At 38.8% G+C, this 17,680-nt stretch overlaps 1 protein-coding gene across 1 annotated transcript in view; it reads left to right on the forward strand.

Moving 5' to 3' along the window:
- LOC115653758 overlaps positions 1–17,680 on the forward strand; it is a 96,920-nt gene that overhangs the window by 30,567 nt on the left and 48,673 nt on the right. Inside the window, exon 8 of the mRNA XM_030567375.1 lies at positions 6,475–6,644. Coding sequence (XP_030423235.1) covers positions 6,475–6,644 — 170 coding nt within the window. The remainder of the gene's footprint in view (positions 1–6,474; positions 6,645–17,680) is intronic.

The raw sequence follows: 17,680 nt of genomic DNA on the forward strand, positions 1-17,680 counted from the left end.
ACTAAGGCCTTATTTGAACCGGTGACCTGGATAGCTATGGAAAATTCTGTTTCCTGTTATCAATAGTAGTAGTTCATATCTGGATTTTTATATCCTTTAAACAAAAGTATCCCAGTCACACTCAAAATTTCCTTCAGGTAAAATAACTCATCCAGCATATTTTTTTTATCCAAAAGCTAATCATATAGATACATAGTTAAAACAACAACAACAGAAAGCACTGAATGAACTAAATGCCAGACGTTTAACAAAGAAAGAGACTTCTAAAAAAAGAGCAAACTCAAGGCTGTGACTGGGGAGGCAAACAAAGCTGTAGGTCACCTGCTGTAGACGCCTGTGTCTCGGCTTATGTCACATTCCCACGGTGAACTCCAAGACAAATACTTACACCTTAAACAAACAAAGGTGGGCCATTAGACGTAGCTGAATGTTGCGTTTCCGTGATGCTGAACAAATGTTCTAGGAACTAAGTGTATTGTTCTTTTAAAGAAGCAACAGCTGTCATGAATGGTCTGATGTTTATAACTATTGTGTAGCCATAGGGGCTTGCATTTCTAGATGAAGCCAGCAGTGCGTTCTGTAAAATCTTTCAGTTGTATTGTATGAGGTAAACTAAACTAACCAACTAGCCAGGAATCAGCTTAGTTTCTACTCTGGGTTTTTTCTTTGTGTGTTTGTTTTATCTTGTTATCTCTGGTGTGCATATCATCAGGAACTAAACTCTAGAAAGGAAAGTTGGAAAACATAGTAGGAAGATTTTTCAACTCCACATGGCAAATACAAGTGGGAAAGTGTTTTAGAGGATGTGCAGTATATTTCCATACTCCCATGTATTTCAGCCATACTGTAGCATATGGTTTTACAAATATTAAAGCAGTGTAGGTCTTAATCAGTCTATTTTGCAGATTTTAGCAAGAGGAATTACATTGTTTTTCCGAGGCAAAAACATTTTCTTTTTGAGGCCTAGTCTACACTAATTTTAACTATATGGGTTTAGAAAATGATATAATATCATGGTAGAACCTCCCCCGCCCTCCACCGTAAATGAAATTATACCTGCATAAAGATGCATATTTCTATACATTTACGGAAATAAACTGTCTGGCTATAAACACCTTTACACTGGTGTAACTGCATTCACATAAGGGGATTGTACCACTTTATTGGTTTCTAAACCAACACAGTTATAATAAACAAAAACTGTACCTAGACCAGCCATAAGAGAAATGTTTGCAAGTGTTCAAGTGACAAGTTGATATTGATAGAACAGGTTTACAGTAACATGGGCAGTGGCCTTCTTCAGTCTCTGGTGAGGGGAGAGGGCATGCTGTGGATCAGAGGAGTAGTACCCTTATAGCACAGTGCTATGGAGATTCTGAGCTGCTCCACAGCCTACAGGTAAGGCTGTGGGCCCAAGGGATTGCTTGCTTTTACTAACAAACATCATGTATTTAAGGACTTATTCAATACAGAAAGAAGAAAAGCCTAATATAAGAAGTTTTTCATCCAATATCCTAACAAAGAATAGATATACCTACTAATCGGGCTCATCAGAAATAATGATGTCATTTAGTGCTAAGCACAGACAACTATGTGTAGCTTTCTATGGACTCACAATTCATGGGCTGACCCAGACTCCCTTTGGCAGCAAGAGTGGGAGGCGTTTCTCCAGTCAGTTTTTCCAACCCTACAGCTTAGGTCCCTGCAAATTGTAAATCCTGCCCTGCTTTTAGCTTCAGTTCTCAACGCCATCTTCATATTTTTATCTGTAGTCGTCATCTTGGATATCAATCTATGCAGTACTTGTCCTGCCAATATGGTGTGTAGTTTGGATTATATTTGAGTGTACACGAGTCAGTTTTGGTGTATTAAAACAACTTTATTGGGAGACAGGGTGCTGCTTGGAGCACCTGAATTTGATATAATGTTGACTGAATATTTAAAATAGCAGATTCATTTAGTGTGCTTGTATATTTTCCCTTGATTTCTCTTTAGAACTAGTTGAAAAATGACCAGATACAAAGCTTTGCAAAACTTTGTTTATTTTTTATAAAGAGCTTCACATGAGCTCTTAGTGTATTTTTACCCTGCAATTAAAAACCTGCAGCTGGCCCTGTGAGGTTGGAGGGTCTAAGAGTTTGGGTTGCAGCTCGAGTCTGAAAGTCTGCCCACAATAAAACAGCCTTTTAGCCTGAGCCCCATGAGCCAGCTGGCACAGGCCAGCCGCAGGTGTCTAATTGCAGTGTAGACATACTGAGACTAAAATTTTGTGGGGAATAAATCTTTATCTGTGAGGTAGAAATGTCTGAAAATAAATAGTCAAGTAATAGTAATACCTATACATCCTCTGATTACATTAAACAGTTGCATATTTCCTTGACTTAGCAGACTGTAAGTGAATCTCTCAATTAACATTGATGCATCATGATTTGCATTTGCTCAGGGTTAATATTATCTTCCACCATGAACATTTCATTTGTATAATATTTATGTCCCCTTTACTTGTATTGGAGCACTCAGGGCGAAGTGTGCTGAGCTCCTTCAACTTCTAAGGAAAACAATTGGTGCTGAGAGAGATCAGACCCTATGTTTACAAGTATGACTCAAATGGAGAGGCTTGAGAAGCTACTGTATATGTCAAAGGGCATTTATCTTAGTGCAGTTTTGAATGAGGTACATCATGTATTGCAAGGCATGAAAGGGAGTAAATCAGTCTAACGATCCTATGAAGGCTCTTCTGGTACTTAACGCAGAATCCCATTTGGACTTTCATTTCTTTTTTCCACAACCATTGTTTAATTTAAAAAAAGATGAAAGATTTTGATTAAGTGTTGTGTTGCTGTCATCTCAGTTAGACTGTATAGGTTAGGGGAGTTTGATAGATAAATGATGGCTTTTGGCACACAGAAAGACCCTGAGCTGTTTCGTTGAAAGAAATATGGCTTTCCTGGTGTGAAATGGAAGGTTCTTGACCCTTTGTGAACTAACTTTTTGAAGTGTATGTTCTAAATTTTTATTGGGATTGTGATTGTTATTTATATAGCACCAGAGATGCGCATTGTACTTTATAGACAAGGTGTGTTGGGGGGAAAGACCCTGCTGGGATATCTTTTCAGTCTAATTGGAATCATATATTAAGCAAAGGGTTTTCAGTGAATGAACATGGACAGCTGAATTTATGCACATCAGTAATTCAGTTAGAACTATCATAAGTCACTTCAACGTTCAAGCACACATTAAAATATATTATGTCAAATCTGGAGGTCTCTGCGTTTGATCTATATTTAGGCAATTGAGTTATGTCAGTTTGGATTGAGTACAAACTAAATAACAATTTCAGGATTTGGCCCTAAATATATTCCTATCAAGCTTAGAAACTTTCTGTATTCTTGCACAGCTGTTGCTGTGGTCATAAAATTGTTTGTGTATAGTAGAAGCTCTACATTTTGTAAACAGTTTGTTCCTCCTACCTGCATCATTGACTAATGACACAATTAAGGCTTTGTGACCTTGCAAGTGTTTCTAATGTGATGTCACAACCACTGAGTTATAACTACTGAAAGAAAAAGGCTAACTATTAACGAGAGCTATTTACATCTCTTTTTCTATGTAATCAACAATGATGGCAAAAGTACAATAGATGCCTATTTTTGGCTCACTCCTGTGAAATGCTGAGTACTCTCAGCTCCTGTTGACTTCAGGATCTAATGAAGTTTTGTGAAATTATTAGAAGTCTGTGCTTGGTTACTTAAGTTCACAACAACTAGAAAAAGCATTGGAAACTATGTCAATGAATCTTAATGCCAAAGGGTTAAATCAGTAAGACTCTGTTTGGCATATATCGGGTGACTGTTTAAAAAAAAAAAAGGTCCACACTGCCAGGATTTCTGTCATAAAAACTCCGCCTACTACTAAAGAAAAGAAAAAGAAAGGGACATACTTCCTGCCCCTAGACAGCTCAGAAGAAATCTTATTAGTAATACAGGTAGGATTTTAGAATACTTTTGCATAAAAACCGAAAGGAAAAATAGACCTGTGTTTTATGAACCCTAAAGGATTATGTCGGGACAAAGAGATGAAGAAAACACTTGATTCAGTAATGTAATCCAACTGTTATCCTGCATCTCATTTCTTTGGATTCTGTAGCAGAATGTCATTCAGCTTTGACTAGCGAGCCAGTCTTACCACCTAAAGCCACTGTCTGCAAAAGATTTAATTAGCTGTGTTCTTTACGTAAAGTTGTATCTTCTCTTATCCCTCATACAAAAAGAAAGAAAAGGCTTTATTTTGATCCCTTGTGTCCAGTTTCCTCTGGATCCTGTGGTGTACTTTGAGTCAAGTCAAGTCATATGCAGTCAGTCCGACTGTAATGTATCCATCATCTAAGCATACAGAACATGTCCAAGGGGTCATGGGTTTGAGTTGTCTTTTATTTTAGAAGTGCTGTATATTGTATATCTATGGACAATTGAGGTTAAAGTAGCCAATTAGATTAGGATTTGAAATGTCTGTTAACAGCAGAGAACTTCTCACTGTTGAGGTGAAAGCCAAAATAAGTTTTTTTAAAAGTCAGTGAAAAGGGAAAGAAATTGCAGTGACCTATTTTGTTTTCTTGCCACACCCAGGGCTGTATAAAAGTTTATCCAGAAGCTCAGTTCCATTGTTGCGTTGCTATGGGCATTGCTATGTAATGGTGTATCATACACAAATAAGGGAAATACGTTTGTTATTTAAGGAGTCTTGAACCCCTGTAAGTTTAATTCTTCTGACAGTGGAAGTCAAATTACTCTTCTTTGTAATAGTGCAATTTCATTTTAAGATGCCTTGGTGATGGTGGTGGTTGTTTTATCTCATGTTTAGAATGCTAAAATCAGCTCAGGTTCCCTAAGGTTTGCTTTCTATTCAGATGCTCCCTTCGCCAAGTCACATGCACAGGTCACAAATCAATCACACAAATCCTACATATCCTGAAGGAGTCAGTTTGAGCTGCATCCTGAAACACACAAAAGAGATCAAGGAAAAAGAAAGAGTCTTAGTTGGAAGGAAAGAAATAAAGTGAAACCATGGGAAACAGGATTTTTTTTAACACAAGTTTTAGAAGCTTTTTAGCAAGAAAAGGCCCTGCTCAGATAAAATTCTTTGATACTATCAAGGCCATGTTCAGGAGGGAAGTTGAAATCTATTTGAACAAGGCTACAGGTATCATCCGAGAAAAAATATGTTTAAAATCATGAGTTTATTATTGAGATTTTAATACACTTTTTTGTATTAGTCCAGATAAACTGTGTCTTGTTGAACAGGCTCAAGCAGTGCAGAACTAATGAGCTGACATCAAAGACGTGGCTTTGGTAGTGAATAAAGATGACATGTAAAAGCAGCAAAGAATCCTGTGGCACCTTATAGACTAACAGACATTTTGGAGCATGAGCTTTCGTGGGTGAATACCCACTTCATCAGATGCATGTAGTGGAAATTTCCAGGGGCAGGTATATATATGCAGGCATAAAGATGACATGAACATTATGATCTGATTCTGGGAACTAAGCAGAGTATGACTGAGAGTGAACTGTTCTTTACGCAAAGCCTGACATATCCTAGAGGAAATTGCTAATTTACCTTAAGCTTTAGTTGGACTTACTTTTATCATAGTGTTTTTAAAAACTTTACAATAATAACAATAGCAAATATAGCTATATTTTTATGCATATAGTTTTCTCTACAAAGAAGTTTGTCCTCCTGCCAACCAAGAGTATAATTCTTCTCTTATTTACACTGTTGCAAATCAGGAGTAACTCTGCTGAATAGAAGGAGTTATAATGATGTAAAATGGGTATGAGGTCAGATTCAGGCCACAAATTGTTAAATCATTGAAGTTCACACTAGTTTTACATTAAATGCTTACATTATGTAATATACTAAATGCTCTCAGTACCAATTGATTTCCCTGGCAGCACCTCTGAAAGTGAGTCCCTGGGTGATTATGTACACCATTTCTGTGAATAAGTATAATTTAGATGTCTCCCTTCCTACTAAATAGAGATGGTACAATATTATATGTACCCAACACAAGAGAAAAAGTCCTGATACTCTGGCAAATTGAAAAAAAGCAGTCATGGTTCTGTATACTACATTATATGCAGTGTTGTTGTAGCCATGTTGGTCCCAGGGTATTATAGGGTCTAGATGGGTGGTATTAAAAGAAATTGGCCAATAAAATACTACTTTGCCCACTGGCTTTGTAACCACTTGATATTTAAAAAATGTGCATTTTCAGTTCATACTATGGCTTTTTGAAAATTGCACTTTAATGATGGATGTTAGCGAAAACATTATGCAAACATACCCTGAAATTCAGTTATCCAACTGAGATCCATCATTAATTATATTCTACCATGTTAATCAAAACAATAGACAATGAATATGGGCTTGTATTTTGTGTTTGACCATTTTGGTAATTTGGCTGTCTTTTTCCAGGGAGGCAGATTCAGATTTTAGACTGCCATTGCTTAAATGATGAGTGGCTGATCCACCTGGGACTACACCATCCCCAGTGTTTCACTCTTTACCATTGCCATGATGAAACACAGAGCATTACTCATAAGGGGTTAATGAAGTTCTTTCAGCACTGCAGAGACTCTCTTAAGGTAACATCAGCCTATGTTTAGAAGATAGCTTTACTTTCTGAGACATTTAGCATGATGCAATACTAATATATTTCAAACTTCTAAACATGTGCTCTGTCATATGCACAAACTGTAAAAGTAGCATCCCAGTAAAGAAATATCTCATTCAACTGTCTACTTTTCTTACCAACTTTTCACAGTATTTTAAAAATGTCATGTTTGTCATGATGACCAGTATTGTGTCTTTGATTCCTTGTGCTTCCCCACACCTGTCTGTTGTACCATTAGTTTCTCCTCTTACTCTGCATTTGTAAGGTCTCTCACCAAAGGCTCTTCAGCAAAGGAAGCCCTCATGGGATAAGAGGAAAGGTCCTCTCATGGATCAGTAATGGTTAAAAGTCAGGAAACAAAGGGTAGGAATAAAAGGTCAGTTTTCACAGTGGGCAAGGACCTGTACCGGATCCAGTACTGTTCAACATATTCATTACATGCTCTGGAAAAAGGGGTCAACAGTGAAGTGGCTAAGTTTGCAGATGTCACAAAATTATTCAGGTTTGTAACTCTTCACAGTCCGCTTTGGACTTAACTAAGGGATCTCACAAAACTGGGAGACTGGGCTACAAAATGGCAGATGAAAGTAATGCACACTGGAAAACATAATCCCAACTATACATACAAAATGATGGGGTCTAAATTAGATTGGAGTCCTCATGAATAGTTCTCTGAAAACATTCGCTCAAAGTGCTGCAGCAGTTAAAAAAGCGAACAGGATGTTAAAAATCACAAGTAAAGGGGTAGATAATAAGTATGGAAACAGTTTTGTCATGGTAGAATTAGGCAAAATTTATGGAACAGTCATGGTAAAAATGTACAAAATCAGGGTATGGTCACAACAACAAAAATATGTAACAATTTAATAATTAAATATTACAGTGTAATAATTTACACAAAAAACAAACATATATGTATTGGTTTTCATTTCCTTGTCAAAGTAAACTGTTTCAAAATTATATGCATATTGTGCAATAATTTTTCAAACAAAAATAATGAAAAACTACAAAAATAACTGATTCTTTTTAATACAGTGCCTTTTGTAAACTGTTGTAATTTTGGTATAACAAGTTATGCAGAGACAGATTGTTGTTGGGTTTTTTTTTATGCGGCATCTGTTGTCCCCGCACACATTTTTATAAGATGAGAAGAAGTATTTGTCATCCATGCTATTGACTGGTACTGCTAAGCATCGTAGGGCAAGTACTGACAGAGCTGAGAATTTGGCCATTGTGCTTCTCCAGAACTGGAAAACATCCTCATTCCTCAATTCTGGAACTGCTCCACAGTAAGTCCAATATTCTGTCTGTGCTGGAATATTGTCTTCAAACAGTGGTATATTGTCAAATTCTGTGGTCTCACAAATGTCAGTGTTTTGCTTGATTTGGTTCAAATACACTGAAGTTAAGAATTGAAGAAAGTGGCAGCAGGTTGGTGAAAGCGAGAGCTTGAGTCAGTGTCCACGTATGACTTCATTTTCTTTGAGCTTTCTCTGAGTGTTGTTTTTGCAGTTGTGTGTTGGAAAGTTTCAGAGCAGCTCTCTGCCTACAACACAAAATCTCACAAGTCATTTTTGACTTGATGAGTGCAAACTGTGGGTCCTTCATAAGCTGTAAGTGTGTTCATGATTCAGGGTGCAGACTCTTTTAGAGCCTGGAGTTCAACAGTTGCTTTGGATTGGCAAAGAGCAACAATGTCTTGAACACTTGAACTACTGCTATGACCATTCTCTTCTGTAAAAAAAAAAAACAACAACGTAATCCTCAGTGTATTCAGTGTGATAGAGAGCTGCATTGAACTAGGTGTTCCATCTGGTTATTATGGGAGGTGGTTGTGATGGAAAGACTGTTCCCTCTTTCTGCTAGAAACATACAGAACTGGACTTTTCTTGCAGGGCAGGCAGTGAAAGCCCATTTTACAGCCACAATTAATTTATTTACTTTCAAAAGTATCTTCCTTTACAGACTGCCCACAAAGTTAAGCAAATGTGCCATGCATGTAAGGTGTGCAGCATTTAAAAATGTTTTCAAACCTCAATTTCAAGCTTTCCTCATGTACGTGGTGTTAGTGGTCATAAATGCAGTGTTATGGTCAAATGGTAGGGCAGATTTTTCAACTGTTTCCCATATAGCGTTGTGGACGGTTTTAAAATTGACTGCTTCCAAAACTTCACGGTGTAACAAAAAAAAAAAAATCCAGCTTGTGTTCACTTGCATCAGAAGTGCCTGCATTGTCACTGCTTGTTGGGCTGGGGATGACAAGAATGTTAAGCACATACGTTGTCTTCAGCATCGGAGTTTCACCTGCGACGATGCTAATTCCTTCACAGGACTGCAATTTTTCCTTTGATTCTTCAATGTGACAGTCAAACACTTTGGAAGGTAACATTTTCTAAATTGATCTGCACTTGGTATAACACCTACCTTGCTTTCTGAAAACCATCTCAGTTTTGGATTGTCAAGGGTATGCAGGGGTATATTTGCAGCAGTGTATGTTAATTTGAACAATTTACTTCTCCTGTAAAGTTGCTACTCGATCTTGGTATTAAACCACTCTGTAACTGTTTTCTGCTTTTTAAAATTTTTATCTGCGTTCATTTTTAATGCCTTTCATTTGCACTTATGAGTTGCACTTTCAAGATTTGTATCACAGCTAGTGTTTCTTATAAAATCAACATCTATATTGCATGATGTAGAAAACAACTTTCCTCCACTTTCATAGAATGTTTTAAGGGACTGCTCTGCTCACTGCCTCACACTAAATTTTGACATTTCATTCATTTTTGTTTGTTTGCTACTTTTCTGTCTTCTTTCAAATTAATCACTGTAATCCCGTCTTTTACAGGATGCATTACTCTTACATATTAAATTTGACAAAGGCAGCGTGATGTAACATCCTTAGTTACTGTTGCTAGGTGAATGACTAAACAAAGTGAGCAGTGGTGAATGGAAACAAATGTTAGCAAATTTATTTCATTTCTTTTTTTACATATACTTCTAGTGCTTACAAATAAAAACAAATAAACAGTTTTATAGGGATGGAATGGTGCATTTTAAGGCATTCTCTCTGTTTTCATGGTCAGACTGAAGTAAATGGCAAAATTTGTGGATTCTGTGCCAGTGATGACTGCCATGACATAATTGTACCTATAATAAGAAGACAGAAAATATCATAATGCTACCATATAAAACCATGGTAAGCCCACACCTTGACTACTGCATGCAGTTCTGGTCACCTCATCTAAGAAAGATGATATATTAGAGTTGGAAAGGGTACAGAGAAGGGTAACAAAATAATTAGGGGTATGGAACAGCTTCCATATGAGGAGAGATTAAAAATGCTGGGACTGTGCAGCATAGAAAAGAGATGACTAAGGAGGGATATGATTAGAGATGTATAAAACCATGAATGGTCTAGAGAAAGTGAATAAGGAAGTGTTATTAACCCTTCACATAACAAGAACCAGGGATCACCAATGAAATTAATAGGCAGCAGATTTAAAACAAACAAAAAGAAATGCTTTCTCACACAAGATGCTGCCAACCCTTGGAACTCATTGCCGGTTGGATGCTGTGAAGGCCAAAACTATAATGGGGTTCAAAAAGAAATTAGATAAGTTCATGGAGGATAGGTCCATCAATGGCTATTAGCCAAGATGGTCAGAGATGTAACCTCATGCTCTGGGTGTCCTTAAGGCTCTAACTACCAGCAGCTTGGACAGGACAACAGGGGATGGATCACTCAGTAATGGCCCTTGTTCTGTTTATTCCCCCTGAAGCATGTGGCATTGGCCATTGTTGGAAGATAAGATACTGGGCTAGATGGACCATTGGTCTGACCCATTATGGCCATTCTTACATTCTTATGCAAGCTATTCATTTGGCAGAGGAGGAAAATGAGTCTCTGAAGTTAAAAGCCAAAATTTTCAAACATGTATGGCTAAAACTAGACACCTAAATCTTAATTTTCGTCTGAATGACTTGTTCAAGGCCACACCGTCAGTGAGAAACAGGACTGGGGTTAATTTTTTGGAGTTCCTGGCCCTCCAGCGGAAACTGTTGAAGCTCCACTTGGGATTCAGAATTACTTCACAGTTTCTTTTAGTTTGTAATGCTAAAATAGGTTTCTGCATAGTGAAATGAAACAGTAGCCTCTGCCAAGTAGGGAAATAAAATCTGTGAACCTTGTCATTGTATAGCTGGCACTTCCTCTGTATACAATGGGCAGAATTTATCACATATATTCCTGGTGTAATTTCATTAAGAATTCACAACTTTTTCATATGCTGAAAGACTTTACAAGGAAGAATCTCTCTCTCTCTCTCTCTCTCTCTCTCTCTCTCTCTCTCTCATATTCTAGCTGTCATTAGTGATCTAATTGTTCAGTGGGTATTGGCATACAGAATCAGTTAACTAGTGGATTTCAAATTTTGTCAGAAATATATTTGAGAACTTTCATTTTAAAAATAGAAAAATCCTAGCCTCTGGAAATAAAACAACAACAACAACAAATGTTATCATCAAGGTATTAAAAAGCCGCAGGTGCAGTGCTTTCACATCCTGTTGATCACAATTGTAGTTCATAAACAACTGTACTGTTCTCCTATGCATAATGAATCAAATTCTGCTCTCAGTTACAGCAGCATAAATCACTAGGAGCTCTACTGATGGCTTTGCACCAGTATAACTGAGTAGAATTTTACCCAATATTTTAGACTTTCCCTCTTTTTCCCCTCCCAGCACCTGTAAGAGCAGTTTGTAATGGTCATAGAGGTCACAGGATTCAGGAAAGGAGTAGATTAGTTGGATGTCTTTAAAATACCTTCAGATTATTTGACTGCCTTTTGTTTGCAAAACTCACTTTATGATAGCCTTCTACCAACTCGGCATGTAATTGTGCAGTTCTGTATCACATGCCTAGCTATGCAAACTGAAAAAAGTTTTCCATTCAAAACATTTTAACTAAGCAGTTAAAATATTCTGAATGGAAAGTCTACCACTCGTCAGTGGCAACTTATTTAACAAACACGTTGCAGGTTTCATTGTTTAGTCCATTCACTTCCTTAAGAACTGCAGTGGTGAATCATGCCCTAAAGTGCAACTTCCCTTAACTATATTTGAATCATCTGACCTTTTAGGGCATTACTGTGGCTCCTTATGTAACTCTGAGCTCACTTTCAACTCTGAACATCTTCAAGGATTAGAACATATGTGACATTCCCATTTAAATACCCCCTAGATGTTACAGGCTTTTGGCTGAGCAACAGAATATTTGTCTGGTACATGACAGAGGGGGAAGTGTAGTACACTGGGGGTGAGGGGGGAAACAACTTTTATTCATGTGACCAATACCAAATCCAGAATAACCAAAGCATTACATTGATTTTTTTTCCTTATGTAAATACTATCAGTTTCTTCAGTACAAATGAGTTTTCCTAGGCTAAATAGTCTCTTCCTGTAGCAGTATTCATTGGACAGGGGGGGGGGAAATCTCTGCAAAGATGCATTCTTGGTGATTCTCTCAGATCATCCAGTTGTGTGCAGGGTGGACAGGAAGTGTTGTCCCCTCTGTGGAATAAGCTGCATGGATAAACATATGTATTCCCAAGAATGTGTGGTGTATGTAGTAAATACAGTGCTTATCCCTACAGATTACCTGGTAATTGTATTTAATTGCCATTTAATATGTGCCTTTGTTTAAAGGTGAACTCTGTAGGAAAGTTGTTGGGGTTTTTTTCTGCTTGTTTTTATATTAGAAATATGTCCTGGATTCGCTTGTTTTGTTGAAGGGCCTTCTGGAAGACCAGAGAATTAAGTGGGATAATGATATCACTAGATGTGTTGCAACATTCCCAACCCTCTGTTTAGGGGAGATTGGGGTTCTCACAGAGACAGCTTGTATCCCAGTTGTTTAAAGTTAGGAGCTAGAGTTGAAAAAGTTTTAATTAAAACAGAACTTTGAGAAGTCTGACTCAATGTCCCGTCCTTCCCTGATCTAAATCATGGGAAAACTGCCACTCAGGTTTCAATCGGGTGTGATGTCACTGTTCTTTTCCAGTTCTTCAGGAACAAAGGGTCCTTCAGAAAAACAGGGAAATCAAGCTCTGATATTTCTGTTTATACAAACAAGACGTAACAAATCCCCAGAAGAAAATCCTTTTGGTTGAAAAATACTAAGGAGCTGTCTACATGAACAGTTAGTTCATAACGATCTGAGATGTGAATATACCTTCACTAACCTGTGGAGGACTAACTCTCCATATAGATCCCACTGACATGTGTTAACAGTTTGTTAATGCTTTTTGATCTAGTCCTCTTTGAAACAGGCTAGACCACAGCACATAAACAAATTATTAATATATATCAGCATGATCCACATGACAGCTAGTCTGCAGCAGGCTAGCGTGAAGTGGATTCACGCTCTTGCTTGCTGCAGACTAAATGTATTTGTAGACGAGCCCCGAGACTTGAATTTTCAAAGGGGTTTAAGGGAATTCGATGCTGAAGTGCTTAAATGCCATAATTAGTACTTGCAATTGATTACTATCACAAAATTAGTGATACAATCGAAGCCCCTTTTAAACTTTGGTCCATCAGTTTACAAATTATTCAATATGTTGCTATTGAGGTACTGGCTAAGCCACTTTGCAGTTGTCGGCATCAAAGAATACAAAATATATATCTCTTTTCAAGTTTCCGTACAGTGATATGCAATTCGAAAAAAAACCCTCACATCCTGGAACTATGCTTGGCAAGGTGTCACCATGCCTCCAGGGGTCAGAACTGAGAATACCAAATTCATGACAAACTGCTGAGAAATAGGGCAGACACACCCAAAACTATAGTTATTCTTCCATGAGATATACTCAACCAGCAACAAAAGTAAACTTCTGTCTCACCACGCTGGCTCACAAGACATCAGAAATGCAGCCTCTTTCTGAATTCCAGTCCTGGATTCAGTACCCAGACACTAGACTCAATGATGAGTAGTTATTTAAAGCCAATTTAATCAAACAAAAAGTGGTTCTGATCCCAAAGGACCAGCCACATACTCGGATCAATATTTAACTCGTATCTTACCCAATAATAATGCTGTTGCCAATCCTTTAATATCTAAAATCTAAAGGTTTATTTCTATGAAGAAAGAAAGGTGAGAGTTAAAATTGGTTAAAGGAATCAAATACATACAACAATTGCAAAGTTCTTGGTTCAGGCTTGTAGCAGTGATGGAATAAACTACTGGCTTATGTCAAGTCTCTGGTTGCTTCCAAATCACTGGAAGGTCTATAAGTCCATAGTCCAGAGATTTGAGCAGGAAAGAGGCAAAATAGAGATGCTTCCAGGGTCTTTTATAGCTTCTGCAAATCTTTCCTCATAGGTCATGCTTTCTAGACCTTTAATCATTTTTGTTGCTCTTCTCTGGACTTTTTCCAATTTGTCCACATCTTTCCTGAAATGTGGCACCCAGAACTGGTCCCAATACTCCAGTTGAGGCCTAATCAGCACAGAATAGAGTGGAAGAGCTACTTCTCATGTCTTGCTTACAACATAAGACCATAAAAACGGTCATACTGGATCAAACCAAAGGTCCATCAAGCCCAGTATCCTGTCCTCTGAAAGTGGCCAATGGCAGGTGCCCCAAAGGGAATGAACAGACAGGTTATCAAGTGATCCATGCCCTGTCACCCAGTACCAACTTCTGGTAAACAGAGGCTAGGGATACCATTCCTGCCCATCCTGGCTAATAGATTCATGGAAGATAGGTCCATCAATGGCTATCTAGCTCCCTTTTGAACCCCATTATAGTATTTGCCTTCACAACACTCTCTGGCAAGGAGTTCCAAAGGTTGACAGTGCATTCCGTGAAAAAATATTTTCTTGTGTTTGTTTTAAACCTGCTGCCTGTTAATTTCATTTGGTGGTCCCTTGTTCTTGTATTATGAGAAGGAGTAAATAACACTTCCATATTTACTTTCTCTATACCACTCAGGATTTTATAGACCTCTATCATATCCCCCCTTAGTTGCCTCTTTTCCAAGCTGAAAAATACCAGTTTTATTAATCTCTCCTCATATGGAAGCCATTCTATATCCCCTAATCATTTTTGTTGCCCTTTTCTTTTTTGAGATGGGACGACCACATCTGCACTCGGTATTCAAGGTGTGGACGTACCATGGATTTGTATAGTGGCAATATGATGTTTTCTGTCTTATTATCTATCTCTTCCTTGATGATTCCTAACATACTGCTCGCTTTTTTGACTGCCGCTGCACATTGAGTGGATGATTTCAGAGAACTATCCACAATGACTTCACGATCTCTTTCTTGAATGGTAACAGCTAATTTAGACCCCATCATTTCGTATGTATCGTTAGGATCATGTTTTCCAATGTGCATCATTTTGCATTTATCAACACTGAATTTCATCTGCCATTTTGTTGCCCGGTTACTCAGTTTTGTGAGATCCTTTTGTAGCTCTTTCAAATCTGCCTGGGATTTAACTATCTTGAGTAGTTTTGTATCATCTGCAAATTTTGCCGCCTCACTGTTTACCCCTTTTTCCAGATTGTTTATGAATATGTTAAATAGGACTGGGCCCAGTACAGATCCCTGGAGGACACCACTATTTACCTGTCTTCATTCTGAAAACTGACGATTTATTCATACTGTCATAAACAGATAGTTAAGAGTTAATAGAACAGAAGTACTTCATCTCTCTTTTGCCTGTAAAGGGTTAACAAGATCAGTGAGCCAGGCTGTCACCTGACCAGAGGACCAATCAGGGGACAGGATACCTTCAAATCTTGAGGGAGGGAAGTTTGTGTGTGTGCTGTTAGTTTTTGGTGGTTGCTCACTCTGGGGGCTCAGAGGGACCAGACGTGCAACCAGGTTTCTCTCCAATCTCTCCGATACAGGCTCTTATAAGTTCAGAATAGTGAGTACTAGGTAGATAAAGTGAGTTAGGCTTATGTTTGTTTTCTTTATTTGCAAATGTGTATTTGGCTGTGAGGAGTTCAAATGTGTATTTGGCTGGAAGGAGTTCAGATTTATATTTTGCTGAAAGGATTTTAATTTGTACTTGAATACTTAGGCTGGGAGGGTATTCCCAGTGTCTATAGCTGAAAGACCCTGTACATATTCCATCTTAAATTTACAAAGATAATTTTTATTGTTTTTTCTTTCTTTAATTAAAAGCTTTTTTTGTTTAAGAACCTGATTGTATTTTTATTCTGGTGAGACCCCAGGTGACTGGGTCTGGATTCACCAGGGAATTGGTGGGGAGAAAGGAGGGAAGGGGGAGAGAGAGGCTAATTTCTCTCTGTGTTAGGATTACTGTCCCTCTCAGGGAGAGTCTGGGAGGGGGAGAAAGAAGGAGGGGGGAAGGTGCATTTTCCTCTCTGTTTTAAGATTCAAGGAGTTTGAATCACAGTTATCTTCCAGGGTAACCCAGGGAGGGGAAGCCTGGGAGAGGCAACGGTGAGGAAAAGGGTTTACTTTCCTTGTGTTAAGATCCAGAGGGTTTGGGTCTTGGGAGTCCCCGGGCAAGGTTTTGGGGGGACCAGAGTGTACCAGGCACTGGAATTCCTGGTTGATGGTAGTGCTACAGGTTCTAAGCTGGTAATTGAGCTTAGAGGAATTCATGCTGGTACCCCATCTTTTGGACGCCAAGGTTCAGAGTGGGGAATTATACCATGACACATACCCTTTGTTTCCTATCTTTTAACCAGTAACCAATCCATAAGAGAACCTTCCCTCTTATCCCATGACTGCTTATTTTGTTTAAGAGCCTTTGGTGAGGGACCGTGTCAAAGGCGTTCTGAAAATCTAAATACATTATATCCATGGATCTCCTTTGTCCACATGCTTGCTGACCCCTCAAAGAATTTTAGTAGATTGGTGAAGCATGATTTCCCTTTACAAAAAACATGTTGACTATTTCCCAACAAATTATGTTCATCTATATGTCTATCGTAAAGAACAAAATTGTCAGTTTCAACCAACTTGCCTGGTATTGAAGTGATGCTTACAAGCTTGTAGTTGCCAGGGTCACCTCTGGAGCCCTTTTTAAAAATTGGCATCACATTTAACTATCCTCCAGTCATTTGGTACAGAAGCTGATTTAAATGATAGGTTACAGATGACAGTTAGTAGTCCTGCAATTTCACATTTGAGTTCCTTCAGAACTCTTGGGTGAATACCATCAGGTCCTGGAGAGTTATTACTGTCTAGTTTATCAAGTTGTTCCAAAACCTCCTCTAATGACACTTCAATTTGGAACAGTTCCTCAGATCTGTCACCCAAAAAGAATGGCTCAGGGTTAGGAATCTCTCTCACATCCTCAACAGTGAAGACTGATGCAGTGAAACACTCCTGCTTGTGATCCACTATGACCCCCATATCCCTGTCTGCAGTACTCCTTCCTAGGCAGTGCAACTGATTGTTCCTTCTTAAGTGGAGTACTTTGCATTTGTCCTTATTGAATTTCATCCTGTTTACTTTAGACCATTACTTTAGACCAGTTTGTCCCGATCATTTTGAATTTTAAGCCTATCTTCCAAAGCACTTGCAACCCCTCCCAGCCTAGTATCATCTGCAAACTTTATAAGTGTGTTCTCTATGCCATTATATAAATAATTGATGAAGATATTGAACAGAACCGGACCCAGAACTGATCCCTGCAGGACCCCGCTCATTATGGCCGTCTAGCTCAGGGCCACCCAGAGGACTCCGAGGGCCTGGGGCCATTGGTGGCAGGCGGCTCTGTTGGACCTCCCGCAAGCATGCCTGCGGAGGGTCCGCTGGTCCCGTGGCTCCGGTGGAGCATCCACAGGCACACCTGCGGGAGTTCCACTGGAGCCGCGGGACCAGCGGACCCTCCACAGCCATGCCTGCGGGAGGTCCACCAGAGCCGTGGGACTGGCAAGCGCGAAATGTCTAGAGCCAGCCCTGTTCGGTGGTGGGGGGCCCTTCCGTTCTGGGACCCGCCGCCGAAGTGCCCCGAAGACC

The sequence above is a fragment of the Gopherus evgoodei genome, chromosome 6 (assembly GCF_007399415.2).
Source record: "Gopherus evgoodei ecotype Sinaloan lineage chromosome 6, rGopEvg1_v1.p, whole genome shotgun sequence".
Classification (NCBI taxonomy): Eukaryota; Metazoa; Chordata; order Testudines; family Testudinidae; genus Gopherus; species Gopherus evgoodei.